General features: G+C 32.3%; 1 protein-coding gene across 1 annotated transcript in view; it reads right to left on the bottom strand.

Annotated features, from left to right (window-relative positions):
- Positions 1–230: 230 nt before the first annotated feature.
- Positions 231–18,487, bottom strand: part of LOC143044235 (bone morphogenetic protein 10-like) — a 45,107-nt gene continuing 26,850 nt past the window's right edge. The window contains exons 2-3 of the mRNA XM_076216164.1: positions 7,030–7,760; positions 231–529 (exon numbers count right to left, since the gene is read on the bottom strand). Coding sequence (XP_076072279.1) covers positions 296–529; positions 7,030–7,760 — 965 coding nt within the window. The 3' untranslated portion in view covers positions 231–295. The remainder of the gene's footprint in view (positions 530–7,029; positions 7,761–18,487) is intronic.

The raw sequence follows: 18,487 nt of genomic DNA, 5'->3' as shown, positions 1-18,487 counted from the left end.
CATTTAATTTACTTAAATATTATAAATTACAATTGTACATGTTCCCAATTGTTACATGTAAGCTTTGAAATGCAATATTCTTTAAATTGCTTTCATTTTATCCATTATATGTCTTATCTTAATTGAAAATCGTTTGTTGCGCAAGTCACTGCACATTTTTTGAAATCCTACATTTTCCTCATTTCCGCTTTACCTCCACTCCGAGCAGTATAAATCACTGTCTGGACTGCGATCGTGTTTACAACAACCCGTTACTTATTTACGATAGAAAACATCTACGATCGTGAGGCCAAGGTCACCGACATCCACATTCAGAAACTACCATACCGTCATATTTGTATTTATAAGTAGGAACTCCTTGTTCGTCTATGTATAAAATAGAAATAGGATCAAGCTTTGTTGGAACACAGCACGCTCTGGAATATTCATCAGGATAAGCTGAATGGAGCAATCCTTTAATAATGGCGTATTTGGTAGGAGACAAATGGTCACTCAAAGGGAAATAACAACGCCCTACACATTGGTATGCCTGAAAAATATAATAAATGGGTGGAATTAGATTGTTGTCTTATGAAGGATTTCGTTTGCTTAATATTACATCAATATCATTTATTTTACTTCATACAAAAGCAACCCTATAATAATTAAATATCAAAATATATGTTTTCTATATTTAGCATGTAGGCCTGCGTACTAAGGTCACACGGAACGGTAACATGCAGGAAGAATTGAAAGGGACAATGAGAGGGGAAACACATCAATTTCATCTTTTAACTATCAATTTAAATTAAAAAGGTTTGATACATTTTACAAAAATTGCAAGACTATGAAATGTCCGCCTTTTACCTTCAAATATGATCAAATATGTACATATGAACCTATAGCTAATTAGCGTGAAGGTAAAAGTAAGTCATGGATGTTGGGTTTTTTGCATATGCGAGTAGATCGATGTGAGAAGTAAACATAAACTGAAAACGTCGGTGTTAACTGTAGCTAGTTCTGATTATGCATGAAATATTTGCTACTGGACGTTAATCTATTAATTAATCAATCAACAAACTTGGCACGATAAAAACAAATAATAACAAAAATCTCGAACTCCAAATATCAATATTCTGACATTATAATATTTAATAGGAAAGATCTTACTTATTTTTTCATCCTAAAGGAAAAAAATATATATATTAAAGTACAGTGCGTTACAAATTAGGAATTTTGGAATGCTGAAATCATATAAAAAAAGAAGATGTGGTATGATTGCCAATGAGACAACTCTCCACAGGAGATCAAAATGACACTGGCATTAACAACTATAGGTCACCGTATGGCCTTCAACAACGAGCAAAGCCCATACCACGTAGTCAGGTAATCATGTAAAAACTTGCAAGGGAAAATTGTTTGTATTTGTTGCACACCATGCATGTCATGAAAGTTGTTTCTCGGTTGATTTCTCGACGAACGAAGCTTAATTTTAATTGAATATCAAAAGGGTAAACGAACGACAACTCTGATTCAAGAAATATTCCATAACTCATTACAACGCATTAAGTATGTTAGATAAATTTGATACGTTAATCTTCAGTTGTAGTCAATTCTTTCGACGCCTTTGATATAACCAGCAGATACTATGATAATCAATTGCACTATGTACCTCAAAACATGTGGCAAAGCCAGACATTTCACTGTTTTTTTTTAAATTAATTGTATTTTAGCATAATATATATATATATATATATAATGTGAAGTGTTTGTATCAAAATTCACACATCACTTGAACTAAGAACATTTGAATGGTAGTTGTAGTCATATTTGATAGAACAGGGTCAAGCAACGATAATTATCCGTCCAGATCCTTGTTTAAATCACGATTTCTTAAACTACTCGTCTAGTGTGTCTGGAAAAAGCTTTTTTAAACCATAGTTTAAAACCTATCATATATTAATTGTATATCAACCAATGAAGTTTCAGCCTCCAAATCTTTTCTGGTGGTATGTACATTACGATAAAACATGAAAATCCCAAATGATCGTTCAAACAGAAAACAGAATGGAGCGTTTTCGGGTTCTTGTAAGCAAAGCGTGGACACAAGGATCTGCATTTAAATCAGATTGCTGTAAATAGGATATAACAAAGTCAATTAATATGCAATCCTTGAGTACATACTTCCAAATTCCAGTAGATATCAGCATTGCCATGATTGTAAATATAACAAGTACATTTGACTTTGGTCATACCTCTTCAGCATGATATATGGGAATTTTGCGTAAATATGTCGAAATTATTACCTAAAATATATCGATTTTTAAATATTACAAAAGATAAGAAGCGCACATAGCGCTATAAATCAAGACATGAATTGGCTTCGGAAGGCTTTAAGATTATAGTTTAATTTTCCAAATGGTGCATAAATTGTCCAAAATGACAGAATTATTAAGTTCAATGCATATATCACGTGTCTGCTTTCAACTGCTAATCTATAATGAACGTTTTATGAAAGTATATGATAAGAATTGATATTTATGCATTTGTTATTACGACTTATCGAAGAATTACTGCTTGATAATTGATCCAGTAAGATGTTAAACACCCAAAAACAAAAGTTAAACATCGTAAATTACCAATACGTTATTTTGTTTACAACTTATAAATATTACAGAAACTAGAACGTGCGAAACTTACAAGAAAAGATCTTTCCTGTTGTTTATTCCGGTTTTTTTTATAAACTGTTTATAAACTTATAAACATAACAATGCCACAATTTTCTGTTTACTATAATTATGGTATTAATAGATTAAGATACTTATTTTTTTTTCACAAATAGTTGTTGACAAAAGTGTTGAATAGAACTGGAAATGTTTGGGGATTACTTCTAACGACATACATGTACATAACCAATCGTAGTTTATAATGTAAAGGCAAAAGTTATATTTACTTTTTAAGGAGATATAAGGGAGAAATCATTTAACGGCAAGGAGGAGTATGTTAACAACCCCCCTCCCCCTATTTCAACGAACTTATATTTAGTGGTTCCCTATGGATGTTTCTTATTCTGAAATTGATTGAATTGTGGAAAAGACTTTCTAAATATGTTTTACTTGTGTCTTTTTTTGTTTGGTTTGAGCATGGAAGTATTATATAAAACCTCCGTGGTTTGAGCAAATAAAATATGTTTTAAAAGAAGATATATTGCTGACAAAATGAATATATGAAAAGAGAAATTTGGTAATACAACCACTTACGTCTACTGAAATAACCTAACTAAATTGATAAATCAAAAATATATCGTTAGCAAAACTTCTACAATACGTATAGTTTCTGGTATACAAAAAAATAACATCAAATTAACTGAGGCAAGACAGTTATCTACCCTGTGTTATCTGTGTAGACTCCCTTAAGACTAAGTATAGATAGATATTTTTAGTTGTCGATCTATTTTCGTGAGAAAATAATTTCCAAATTATGGGGTAATAAAGTACAAATACATTGTCTATGAATTAATTAAAGATGTGAATCTGAAAGTTAACAAAATTACTAGACTGAGTAGTAATAGCTTTTTGATTACGGATGACTTAAAAATCTGAGAACTTCAAAATGCTCTTGACACAGTTCGATACTATCATATTTATCTATTATAGTTTTGTTGAGATTCACTAAACGATATTTTTTTCAATATTTTTGGTATTTAAAACTGTTTGATGTTTGCTATTTTCTTTTATTCAAAATGTTTGGAACATACAACTAAGTTTACATGGTTTACATGTGTTTATATTTTTATCCAACATATATATTTTCATGTAGACCATTGTATAAGACCATATATATAGAACTGATTCGAAATGAACGAAAGTGTTCGCATAACACGTGTGTTTATTTAGTTGTGGTGTTTGACTGTGTGTGTCTTTTTTTCTTTTGTTTAATCATAAAGATATTATTAACTAACTGTGTTGTCTTGAAGTTCAAGAGTTAGGTTAAATGTTCCTTCTATATATTTATGAAACAAATCGTAAATTCAAGGTATGAAATAAACTATATTTCTTGTGCCTCTGTTATAGACTCTTGATAGATAGTTCATTTTTGTAATGCCTGTAATCCTGTAAACAGGAGCCCTTAGTAACCCCCCCCCCCCCCCCAAATAAAACATTTAATTTGGAGATCGATTGTTTGATCATTAGATCACTTAAATGTCAAGTAAGTTACACCATGAAAAACTAATTCTATTTTAGTTGTACAAATCAATGTTACAGTATCTTACGTTACCACGAGAGAATACCTAAAACCGGTATTATAGGAGTGCATCCATCGTTCAATAAGATATAACAGAATCATATCGGTGGGTGTGTCCAATAATCGACACGATTTCTCCCTAATTAATTAAATTATGCATAACTTAAAAACGTTATAATTTATAATTAAAATTTCCTTACTGTTAATTTGAAATATCTAAGAAGATATTTTTCTATTTCAAGCCAAACTACTACAGTACAGAAACTTGTATCAGACTTCCACGCCTTAAATAATACACAACAAGTAGATAATTGTTCAATTAAAATAAGTACTTGCGAATGCAAAATCTCGACCTAACGACCTCGACGATATAAAGTGAGATAGTTCTATACATTGAGCAGGCCATCTGCTATTTAACAGCCACTTATTCACGTGTCTGTCTTCAGTCAGGGATGTCGTCAGTGGATGGCTGTGGCATATCTCAAAGTTTTTTCTTATTTACACACTTTTTTGTTTATGCGAGATCTTTGATGATCACTGTTTATTTTATTCTCTATATTTTTCACACTCGACGTAATTCAGAGCTAGCTTGACATATAACATACAAAACCGTCCAATGTATAAGACTTTATGTAAACCATCTGTTATGTTTTGGTTATTTGTGACCCTTTGTTTGTTTATGTTTATGTTTTGATTATTTTTTTTAAATCTTTTATTTTTTTTTTTTTTATAAAGTTTTAGCATAATACCTACAACTCGTTTGCTCTTTACTTATACATCCCATTAGTGTGGGTATATTTTAAAACATGTTTGTATGCTTGTCTTTCATTTTTGCTATGTTTTGAATCTATATGGCTTTTTATGTTTCTTTGATATACATATATGACGTGGCTCTGTACTTTTACATCCCGACATTGTGTTATTGTACTGTCATGGTAATTTGTTTGTGTTTTTTATATTAATTTTTGTTTGCATTTTAGTGATTATTAAGAAAATAACACAATGCTGACTGCTTTGACCTTTTTACGTAATATGTCTGTTTGTTTTATTAACGCATCGTTGTCAATATAATTGAATTTGATGCGACTGTCGTACTATTGAAGAGGTTTAGCTAGTTTTAAAACCAGGTGTAATCCAGCATTTTCTACATAAGAAAATGCCTGTACCAAGTCAGGAATATATCTATTCGTTTAATGTGTTTGAGCTTTTAATTTTGCCATTTGATAAGAGACTTTTAATTTTGAATTTTCCTCGGAGTTCAGTTTTTGTGATTTTATCCTTAATTTAACTATCTATCAAAGGAAAGAAGAACTTTTAAAATTAAAAACCAATTGTTCAGAGAACAATTGAAGGTCTTTCCATATCAAAGAAATTTTGATAAGAAGATAGTTGTTCATACTGATACGATAAATAATGGTTTAATCATATTTTTAAGTGATATAAAGGAGATAATATGCTACTTCCGGTGAAATGAATGTCACTTCCGGTCTAATATGACAGCTTCTTTCACACTGATTCCAAAAATATATAGTTTCTATATACTTTTGTATTTAGAATGGGAGATACATGGTCACTTCCGGTTTGTTGGAAGTCATTTTTAGTCTTCAGTAATCAGTTTATGTATCTATATGACAAAATATATGGATTTTGAGTACTTTTATACGAAAAAATTGCAAAGAAGGTTACTTCCGGTTTTCTCAAGGTCACTTCCGGTAGTCATTTTTCAAGGTCATTTGTCATCCAAACTTTTGCACAAGGTCAAATGCCATTAAAATGGACTTAGTTGAAGTTATAATCAAATAACCTCATATCAAGACATTTCAGGGGCACTAACTCCTATTAGATGCTATTTAATTGTATGAGACCAAATGAAAAATATCTTCATAACTATATAGCAATCATTTTGCACTTGTTCTTTAATATATACCTTTTCAAGGGTTGGAGAAAATGCAAAAACATGGAAAATTCCGAATTTAGAACTTGACCTTGACCTTTGACCTTGACCCCATTTTCTAATAAAGGGCCTAGGGATCTCAAATAAATACATTCCAGGGTTATATGGTTGACGGTTTATTAGTTAATAACACATATTGAGAAAATAATTTTGTAAAGGTAGATAACTCCTATAAAATTTCATCGAATCGCTTCGATCCAAATAAGCCAAATTTTCCTTAGGATGTAACGAACAATTTGTAAAAAGAATTTTGTCGCTATCTTTTTTTGTTACGAAGGAGATGCACTCTGATGATAAACAGTGAATAGGGAGATAACTCTTACAAAGAAAAGTGTTCGGCTTAGCAGGGTGAACTGTAAAAGCGCATAAACTGTACGATACAATATGAGAAATATCTAAGCGACATATTGCGAAACAAACATTTGTCGCAATATCAAAATTAGGCGGAAGAAAAAAAAAAAAAAAAAATAATAATAATAATCAGAAGAAATACAATAGGTCTTTCCACAGAAAGGTGGAAAGACCTAATAAGCCATTTGTTTTACTTTACGGCAGTGTGTATTGTGTATTGCTTTATCCACTTAACAGGTATTGCTAAAGTAATCTTTTTTAAATAGTGACGAGCTCAATTATTTGTTGATAGTATTAAACAAACATATATTACAACCGTTTTACTTAAACTAGACTTACTTAAACACAACAGGGAAATGAATTGCAAAACAAAAGGTTCATTGTTTATACTACCAGTAATAATTGTTACAAATTGCCAAATATAACTTAATATAAAAACAAAATACCCGTTAAAAAAAATAGAACACTTTCGAAAATATAAAGCTAAAAGGTGTACTCACTTGATATCCATGAGGCGCAATAATCCAGTTGTCCCAATTTATATCACTGAACCTAATATACATTGGTCGTCTGTGGCAAGGAATTTGTCTCCTTCCGCGTCGTTTTACTCGACTCAAAATAGGACTATCTAAATTATCTGTTTTATGAGCACTTTTATGGTCATTATTTGAGATATGAATATGTTCGCTACTGTTTGTTAACGATTTACTAGATGAAGATATGACATTTACGGAATCCATTTCCCGTGTAACAAGTTCATGTCTTTCTGTCCGATGGAGTCCGTTAATTTTTGTTTCACTAGAAAATACAACTAAAAGTGGTTCTTTCTTATTTGCATTCTTCACATTTATATCCATATTTCCCATAGAAAAACCATGAAAAACACTTTCTATTCTTATTTCTAAAATTTGAATGATATTTATATCCGTCACCCAATGTCGCACAGCGGAAGTGACGTCAAATGTTTCCCATCCGCTGTGTCGACCATAGATATGTTTTGACTCAATCAGTCGATATCGTTCTGTATTATGGGATAGCACTTCCAAACAAGAAACTTTCCTGTCAACACCAATGTATGTATTACGGTCTTTTTCCACTAATGTAAACAGCCTCAATTCGGCTAGGTCTATAGTTTCATCAGGTGAGACACTAGTTATATTGAATACTAAAGTGTGGACTCGAGTGGCTGTAACGGAACTTTGTATTGAATTTGAATATGCTATTTGGTTATCTGGAAGTAAACAATATGTAAGCATGTATTAATTGAATTGTACTTGTTATAAGTTAGTTAGAATAAGAAATGATCAATTATAAAACATAAAATAACAAAAACACTGAACTCCTGTTACGGCCAGAAATCGCCTTTAAATTGTAGCCAACAAAAGACACAAATCAATAGTAAAATTTAACAATATTTAATATACAAAAGTTTACAAAAGGTATTACACAAATATTACTGTTAACTTAACTGTCAAAATATGAGTCCAATCAGTTATCTTTATCTGTATCCGGAAATCTTTCGGAATCCAATTTGAATATTACGTTCACTACTAATATCACAATCCAGTATGATGTTGTTTGTAGAATAAAAGTGTCAATCCAAATGCTGTGAATACTAATGTCTATCAATGTCTATGTCCAAGTTTAATTATGAGAGTTTAACTTTAGTGTCTGTATATATAGTGTTGTCATGGAAAATTCTAGAACACTCTATAATGGAACATTGTGGAAAATCCTGGAAAGTTACAACGGAAGTTTCTGGAATAACGTAGAAGTTTAAATTACGCATCTTTTATAAGGATCATTCTAGAAAGTTCCAATCATTCTGTGATTGTTCCAGTGATTCCTAAACTGCACAGTTATAAGATTATTTGGTAAACAACTATCAGGCCATACAACACAAATTAGGCCAACATAAATAAACATAATAATTACAATATCATAACACCTCCCCCCTTAAAAGAAGTTTTAGTGTAACAAAAACTTATCATGAATAATATGAACAAAAATACATAATATATACAAAGTGATTTAATAAGCTCCAGATAAAGCATCAGCTATTACATTATCTTTACCCTTAATATGTTTTACAATTACATCATATTCCTGTAACAATAAACTCCACCTAGTCAACCTCTGATTCTTGTTTCTCATTTTATGCATGAAGGTGAGAGGATTATGATCAGTATAAACAAGAATAGGATATACAGTGGGATTCAAATATACATCAAAATGTTGAAGTGCTGACAACATTGCAAAACACTCTTTTTCAATAGTTGAATAATTTTTCTGATGTTTATCTAATTTCTTAGAAAAATATGATATAGGTTTTTTAACATTATCATCTGTCTCTTGATATAAAACAGCTCCAATTCCTACATCGCTTGCATCAACGGCAAGTTTAAATTGTTTTTCAAAGTCTGGAGTAATCAGAACTGGACTATTAATTAAAAGTGATTTGCTATTTTCAAAAGCTTTTTGACAATTTTCACTCCTGATAAATTTAGAATCTTTTCGTAAAAGATGAGTCAATGGTTGAACAACAGTAGCAAAATTTGAACAGAATTTCCTGTAAAATCCTATCATGCCTAAATATCTCATAAGTTGTTTTCTATTTGTAGGAGGTGGAAATTTGGAAATAGCTTCCACTTTAGCCATAATAGGTTTTACTTGACCTTGGCCAACTGTATGCCCTAAATAATCAACAGTGGCCTGACAAAATTCACTTTTACCAAGATTAACAGTCAAATTTGAATGTGACAATCTATCAAAAGTATCATACAAATGTGTTAAATGCTGTTCCCAGCTATCACTACATACAATAAGATCATCAATATAAGCATAACAACAGTCTAAATCTTTTATAACATTATTGATCATTCTTTGAAATGTAGCTGGAGCACTTTTCATGCCAAATGGCATTACAGTATATTGAAATAAGCCATCTGGTGTAACAAAAGCTGATATTTCACGAGCTCTCTGTGTCAATGGAACTTGCCAATAACCTTTCAATAAATCAAATTTGCTCACAAATTTTGCTTGACCAATATTGTCAATACAATCGTCTATCCTTGGAATCGGATAGGAATCAGATTTTGAGACTGAATTTACTTTTCTGAAATCAGTCACGAAACGAAAAGTTTTATCTGGTTTTGGCACAAGGAGACAAGGAGAGCTCCATTCACTGTTACTCGGCTCAATAATATCATTGTCAAGCATATATTTAATTTCTTTTCTCATAACTTCAAGTTTGAGTGGATTGAGCCGATAAGGATGTTGCTTAATTGGAGAAGCATCTCCTACATCAACATCATGACAAACAGCAGTGGTTTTGTTTGGCACATCTGGAAAAAGATTTTTAAAAGAAAATACCAAAGTTTTTATTTCTTCTCTACGATCAAAAGACAGATGTGCAAGTTTTGAATCTAAATTTGACAAAATTTCTGAATTTTTCAATCTAACTGTCTCTTCCATAGTTTTACAACTAAAAGTTGGTTCAATTACATCTGGTTTGTCATGATTGTTCTCAAATTTAACCATGCCTAAAGTGGCAACTGGTTTACTATCACATAGTACATTAGTACGCTCAAAATATGGTTTTAACATATTAATATGACACACTCTATTTTGTTTGCGCCGACCTGGAGTTTTTACAATATAATTCAAATCATTAATTTTACTCTCTATTGTATAAGGACCACAATATTTAGCCTGTAAAGGATGTCCAGGGACTGGCAAAAATACAAGTACCCTATCACCAGGCTCAAAAACTCTGTCCCTGGCATCTTTATCATACCATATTTTCATCTTGTTCTGTACATTTTTTAAGTTTTTCTGAGCAATTTGACAAGCAGTATACAATTTTTCTTTAAATCTAGATACATAGTCTAAAAGATTCAAGTCAGTATGTTCAGTAAGCCACTTTTCCTTAATCAATTTTAACGGTCCCCTTACAGTATGGCCAAATACCAACTCAAAGGGACTAAATCCAAGGGATTCTTGAACAGCCTCTCGGACTGCAAAAAGTAGAAAGTGAACTCCATCATCCCAGTCTCTGTCAAATTGAAGACAAAAAGTTCTAATCATGTTCTTCAATGTTTGATGGAAACGTTCTAAGGCACCTTGAGATTCTGGATGATAAGCACTTGATCTGTACTGAGCAATCCCTAACTGGTATACGACTTGCTGAAATAAACCCGACATGAAATTTGATCCCTGGTCGGACTGTATAGACTTAGGAAGTCCTACTAATGTGAAAAATTTGATCAAAGCTTTGACGATAGTAGGTGTCTTGATATTTCTGAGCGGAATAGCTTCAGGAAAGCGAGTGGATGTACACATGATTGTCAATAAATACGCATTTCCAGTTTTGGTCTTTGGTAAAGGTCCAACGCAGTCAATTAGAACTCTGCTGAAAGGTTCGTCAAAGGCTGGAATAGGCAGAAGTGGTGCTGGTGGTATTTTCTGGTTAGGCTTACCAACAACCTGGCATATATGACAGGATTTGCAGTATTCTGCAACATCATTTCTAAGTCTTGGCCAGTAGAAATGCTGCAAGATCTTAAGGCAAGTCTTTCTTATACCTAAGTGTCCAGCCAAGGGGGTGTCATGGGCAAGACCAATAATTTCTTGCCTATAAACTTTAGGCACCACCACTTGGTACACCACTCTCCATTCCTCCTCTGGGGTAGCATCAGGAGGCCTCCACTTCCTCATTAAAATGCCGTCCTGATGGTAATAGCATTCGGCCACTTTGTCTGCTTCCTCTTGTGGTTGAGCCCGCTGGTTGAGCTGAAGAACCTCAGGGTCTTTATGTTGTTCTTCGAGTAAATTATTTCGGTCTAATGAATGACTGTTTACATCTGGCCATGGCATAATAACATTTTTGTTAACACTAGGTGGTTTTATAATAGCCTTTTCTGAGTTACCAGGATCTTCAATATCAGCTATAAAAGTGTCAGAAAGGTCCATGTAATCAAACTTGTCTTCTTGCAAATTCTCATTTTGTTGTTTTCTAGCCATCGCCCTAGTAACAACACAAGCTGGATACAATTCAGCATCATCTTCAGGTGATTTAACATCCACCACCGGTTCACTGGTAACAATTGGTTCAGCAACCACTTTGTTCCTAGCTAGATCATTTCCTAGCAATAAGGTAACACCCTCAACGGGGAGATTAGGACGAACACCCACAATAACTGGTCCAGTTATCAAATCTGACTTCAGATAAATACGATGGAGAGGAACATCTATACAACCTAACTCTACACCTTGTAACAAAACGGAGGCACCAACAGAAGTCTTCTCGGACAAAGGCAACACACCTTCTAACAATAAAGACTGAGAAGCTCCAGTGTCCCGTAAAATCTTAATAGGCTGAAGAGTGGTATCATCAACAATAGAAACAAACCCATCAGACATAAAGGGTTTGTATTCCTCCATGTAATCACAAAAACTGGACTTAAAAGCCTGACGCGCAGGGCATTCCAATGTACTGGTAATATAAGGTGTCGTACAAGCACTGGTCTTCGGCTTATTATCTCGTTCATTCTTCTTCTGGAGTCTAAAACAATCAGCCATCAGGTGACCAATCTTCTTACAATAAGCACAAGTCAGTGACTTCTTCTCAAAAGTATCAAATTTTGGACTAGACATATTATAACTGGACTGACTCTTATTCTGTGGAACAGGCTTACTATCAGTATGCTCAGTGCTTTGATTTTTGTAATTTCCACTGGAAGTATTAACATTTTGACCCTTGAAACTTCTTTTATGTGAAAGAGTATAATTATCTGAAATTACAGCTGCATCATGTATTGTCCCAACAGTTTTGTCGTCTAAATGTGTTTTTAAGTCTAAATGAACACATTGTTTGAACTCTTCTAATAACATCAATTGTCTTAGGTTATCAAAATTGTTATCTGTTTTCTTTGAAGTAAGCCATTTATCAAATAGATCTTCTTTTTCCCGAGCAAATTCCACATAGGTTTGTGAATCAAACTTTTTATAAGATCTAAATTTCTGTCTATATGCTTCTGGTACTAGCTCATAAGCTTTCAAAACTTCCTGTTTCACCGTGTCATAATCGGAACTTTTTTCTGATGGAAGTGCAGAGTATATTTCAGCGGCTTTACCCTCGAAAACACTTTGTAGCATTGTAGTCCAATACGGCTTTGGCCAATTCAAATTACGAGCAATTTTCTCAAACTGTGGAAAATATTTATCAACTGTTTTTTCACAAAATCTGGGAACCAAACGTATATTTTTTGCTGCATCAAAATAATCTGATTTCGACTGACCTTTAGAGTTGCTTTCTTCTTTAATTATTTCAATTTTCAGTTTTTCCATCTCTAGCCTTTCTCTCATTTCAAGTTCTTTTATTTTCTCCCTCTCCTTCATTTCCAGTTCTTTTAATTTAAATTCGTCTTCTTTTTCTTTCTTTTCCATTTCTAACCTTTCCTTCATTTCCAGTTCTGCTTGTTTTAATTTAAATTCATGTTCTAATTCAAGCTGTTTTAATTTAAAGGCATCTACATTTTCGACCTTAAGTTCAAGAGCCTCTTCACCTAAAATTTCTGCGTCAACTAATTTGTCTATAACCAAATTTTTTATAATTTGTTTTCTCATAGATACTTTAAAATTTAACTGCAGATGTTTAGCAAGCAACACTAATTCGTCTTTCTTTAAATTATCAAAACTCTCCAGGTCTGGCGTTTTCAAAAATTTACCGGCATCAAATGCCATTTTGTAGAATTTTGTTGGCTAGTTATAATAAAAATATTGAAAAAATTTTGAATAATATATTTTCAGTCTCCCGGACGAGCCCCCAATTTCTGTTACGGCCAGAAATCGCCTTTAAATTGTAGCCAACAAAAGACACAAATCAATAGTAAAATTTAACAATATTTAATATACAAAAGTTTACAAAAGGTATTACACAAATATTACTGTTAACTTAACTGTCAAAATATGAGTCCAATCAGTTATCTTTATCTGTATCCGGAAATCTTTCGGAATCCAATTTGAATATTACGTTCACTACTAATGTCACAATCCAGTATGATGTTGTTTGTAGAATAAAAGTGTCAATCCAAATGCTGTGAATACTAATGTCTATCAATGTCTATGTCCAAGTTTAATTATGAGAGTTTAACTTTAGTGTCTGTATATATAGTGTTGTCATGGAAAATTCTAGAACACTCTATAATGGAACATTGTGGAAAATCCTGGAAAGTTACAACGGAAGTTTCTGGAATAACGTAGAAGTTTAAATTACGCATCTTTTATAAGGATCATTCTAGAAAGTTCCAATCATTCTGTGATTGTTCCAGTGATTCCTAAACTGCACAGTTATAAGATTATTTGGTAAACAACTATCAGGCCATACAACACAAATTAGGCCAACATAAATAAACATAATAATTACAATATCATAACACTCCGAGGAAAATTCAAAATGGGAATTCCCTTATAGGCTAACCAAATGACTAAACCAAAAGCTAAAACACATCAAACCAATGGATAACAGCTGTCTTATTCCTGACTTGGTACATGTATTTGTAAATAAATTTTGATTTTTAATGAGATACATGATGCACCAAACAGCCAACAACAACAAAACTATTAAACTATTGGTCCCTGAGGGTATTACCAGCTCAGTACGACTTTGGCATATTCGCCTGAAACTTTGGTGAATTACATATATATATTGCCGTAAGATCCATACATTGTAGCTCTCGATTTTGATATATTTTAGATACCCGTTATGTTATTTTTTTGTAATTAATGAAATAAATGGACACATATATTGTAACCCTGCTTGCATATCATAAAAAGTTTTAAAGATATAAAGGGACGTAAATGAAGAACGCTAAAAGTGAGGTGATAACAGAAACGAAAAAATCAGTCTTTTTTCCATTTGAAAGGGAGCAAAACTCTAGAACAGTAAAAGTGACACCTTAAAAATTCAAACTTGATCTGTATTTCAGTGGTAATAAACATATATTATGTTTTGGTTAAATAACAATCGGTTGAGGTTAAAATATGTTTGAGAGCGAAAACGAAAAATTTAGCAATATTTTTTATTTGTAAAGGCGCATAAATCTTACAGCGACCTATTTACAGCATCATCATTTAGACTCGAGTGGATAGTCGTCTTAAAGGTAATCACATAAAATCATTTTCATAGCAAACTACATACTGTACTAGTTGGTCCAATACCTTTAGAGTTGCATATTGAGACGCGTATTACAAATGGATAAATAGGATGTCGTCACAGCAATGTGGTTGAAGAACCGAATTTAAGCCTATTGTTTACAATCTATTTAAAGTTTTATTATACACAAATACATGCTAAATAATTATCTTTCAGCAATTTTGAAAGAAGAAAAATAACCTTTTTACTGGCGATATATTTGATACAGATGCCCGATAAGACAACAATAAAGCATTTAATTTTGTGAATGCATTTGTTGATAAGGTAATAGCATTATTATAAATAGAAACATATTTAATAATCATTGCATTTGTCATTTATAAAAAAAATGCTAATCACGTTTCAACACAATGAACATTATAGTTACAACCCACATGTATAAACCTACAAAGCAGAAAAATAGACCTGTTTTATAGGGTTAAAAAAACTGTTTACAAATACTGGTATCCCTCAATCTAATGATGTAAGATGTTACAAAGTGATTGTATATTATGTTCTAAATGTTGAACGTCTTGCTAAGTTTATATTGTCGTATTTAATACAGTGATAGAAAATGGAAAACTTGATGATTGTGTTAAAAAAACTAGGTTCATCGTCCTAAGTTTTATTTTTTTCTTCTTCAGGAAAATGTTATGAAAACATGTGAAACAATGAAAACGCTTTTTTTGATCGATTTTTGTTCGTTTGTTTCAAGCAACTACTTCATAGATATAGGAAGATGTGGTGTGAGTGCCAAGGAGACAACTCTCCATCCAAACAACAATTCAAAAATTAAACCATTATAGGTTAAAGTACGGCCTTCAACATATTTGGCAAGAATAATAATAAAGGCAACAGTAGTATACCGCTGTTCAAAAGTCATAAATCGATCGAGACAAAAACAAATCCGGGTTACAAACTAAAACCGAGGGTTATACGGGAATAACACATTGAACACATTATTTAAGCTATAATGATAGAGGTTCTGTATGGTGGATAGACTCGTATGAAGATTGGAAATTCTTCTGCCCCATAGAAAATCTAGAACTTCAAGATTGAGAGAAACAGCTAATTTGCCTTTCGTGAAACAAGTGATCTACGATAACGAATCTCTCAAATGGTTATCGAAGGGTTCTTGTAGTAAACATTGTGGCACCCTACCAGCACAAGACATCGGATTTAACGTCACCATAACGACAGGACGAACCAGTGTGTATAATTATCCAACGCCGACAAATAGACCACTCGCTTTACTTTTTGTTTTATATAGCTGGATAGAAGTTCTTTATATTCTGATTGTCAAAGAGACAACAACCCGACCACAAGGCAGATAACAGCTGAAGGCCAATATTGGGTCTTCAACGCAGGAAGCATATAATTAACTTCCCTTTCCATCGGGTTTGGGATTACAATGTTAAGCCAATAGTCTGTGATAGATTCTTTTATGAATCTATAAGGGCGCAGATATAAGTAAATCAGTGATTTTCAATTGGTAAAATTTTAAAAGAGAAAAATACACGATTATGAAATAGGACACAAAATACCAGTTTGTATCTATATGTGCAATTAATGCATCTAGCTATTACGGAATGCATGATTCGCCTAACAAATAAACAAACTTAAATATAAAGCTTGAAGTGCGCACTACATTAATGTTTGGAATTTTTTAAAGTTTCAAAATAAATTGAAAAAAGGGTTCTCGGATAATAACAACGAAACGAAATTGGTTCTGACTAATTGCCTTAAAACTATCGGGGTTTTGTCTCTTTGACACATCCCCCATTGCCATTCTCACTTTCATATTGTGTGATGCATTTTAAGAATTTTATAGGACGTGAATGTATTTTATGCATGTTTTCAACAACAAAGGGTGTTTCTGATTATCTGATATGTAACAACAGTGGTTATTGGCATTTAAATTTTTATTGCCATGAAAATTAGGAAACTTAAATAAATCGTTACTTTAATCCTAGGTAAAACGTATTAACCATAATAAAACCGATAAGCCATCATAAATTTGAACTAGTTTTGATGCCAGCATTACGTTAATATTTAGAAAAGTTTTTATGTGTTTTTGCCATACCAGGAATTTCATCTCTCTTGATCTCTATCTTGAATCAGTCATTATTCAACATGCCCTTATTGTCTAGTGGTACTCACAATATCCTGATTTTATTCTAACCAAAAACAAACTAACACAAGGACAAAAGACACAAAGTGCCGACAATAGAGTACTTTCAGTTCCTCAAACATAGTTCATAGCCTATAAATACTTTAAACAAATAATGATCTCCCGGACTTACGTATCAATCAGTACACTGGATTTAGCGTAAGGACGTCATAACAAAAGCAGAAAAGCATGACTTTTTGTAATATCTATATTAAGCCATCTTGTTTTGCTCGGCTGATGATCTTAATGACGTTTGTCACATCCGCTGCTTTTCAAACACATGTGTGTACTTGTAGTCATTCCAAAGAATTAAACCTGCTTTAGAACGCACAGTTTCAGTATGGGGGAAACATCGAAAAATAGTTGGGTTGGTATATATATCATTAAACATTTAAAATTTCAATAAAATTGTAACAAGTAGACCAGCCCTGTCTTTGATTTTTATGTTTGATATGAAATATCTATTGATTCATGTTATCACCAGGTGTTTCTTATCTTTTTACAGCAATATATTTGCAAGGCAACGCTTATACCTATATCTATACTTTTGTAAGATCAATAAGTTAATTATTACCTTACTAAATAAAAATATGGAATTGAAATGTTTAGGGCGATTGTATTTGAATGTTATCTGTACTTTTCGTACACATAAGCTAACGTTATCAAAATAGAAGCTTAACTACATAACTTAAATAAACAATAATACAATTAATTCATTACAATAGAAAGTAATTACTTTATCAAAATAATAAGTATAAAATGCATTAGTCTTATATAAAAATTGACAAGTAGACCCATAAAAAGGGCCAACTAAGGTTCATGTCAAATAAAAAAAACAGACATCACAACGCTGTCAAAATTGCGAAAACTGCGAACAGACCATCAACAATATATATAACAAAACTCTACACCGATTTCTTAAGTAATAACCTGCAGCACACCGTTGTTCTAGAAGAATGACAAGTTTATATGGTGGGACCAATTGTTGTAATCAATGACAGTCAAAGTATTGTTTTTATTAAATCACAATCATCAAAAGTAAAAAGAAATCTCTCGTTAGCAATTATTGAATAGTATGTATACTAGTCACATAAAATATACTTCCGTCTGGGTTTTACCTAAATTCTTTGTATGTTTTGTGATTCAAGTGTGACCGAAGATTAATTTAATCTTATACTACAACATAGAAGAGAGACGAAAGATACCAACGGAAAATTCAAACTTCGAAGTCGAAAACAAACTATCAATGTCATGAAGAAATAACCGTAAAACGTCAAAAAGACAAAGAACAGTTAAACAAAGCCGATATATTAATTTGTGTAAAACATTATATATTTGAAATAAACCATCTCTAGTTCATCAACATTCAAATGCAGTGTTTTAGGACTGTTGAAAACACAAGAAAACTGTTTCAAAACGGTATTGCATAACGATAATTGCATTGTTTTGACGTTTAAATTAGAATGGAACGTACGTCATTTACGGGGCTATGGACTGCACGTCGTAATTTACAAGTACAGGAGCTTGCATTCTCAATATGATCTACAAGTAACAAGTTTGACAGATTTCTTACTGAGTCTATAGAAACAGTTAA

Source organism: Mytilus galloprovincialis, chromosome 9 (genome assembly GCF_965363235.1).
Source record: "Mytilus galloprovincialis chromosome 9, xbMytGall1.hap1.1, whole genome shotgun sequence".
NCBI classification, from domain to species: domain Eukaryota; kingdom Metazoa; phylum Mollusca; class Bivalvia; order Mytilida; family Mytilidae; genus Mytilus; species Mytilus galloprovincialis.
Note: the sequence above shows the minus strand (reverse complement) of the source record. Positions and strands in the feature narration are given on the sequence as shown.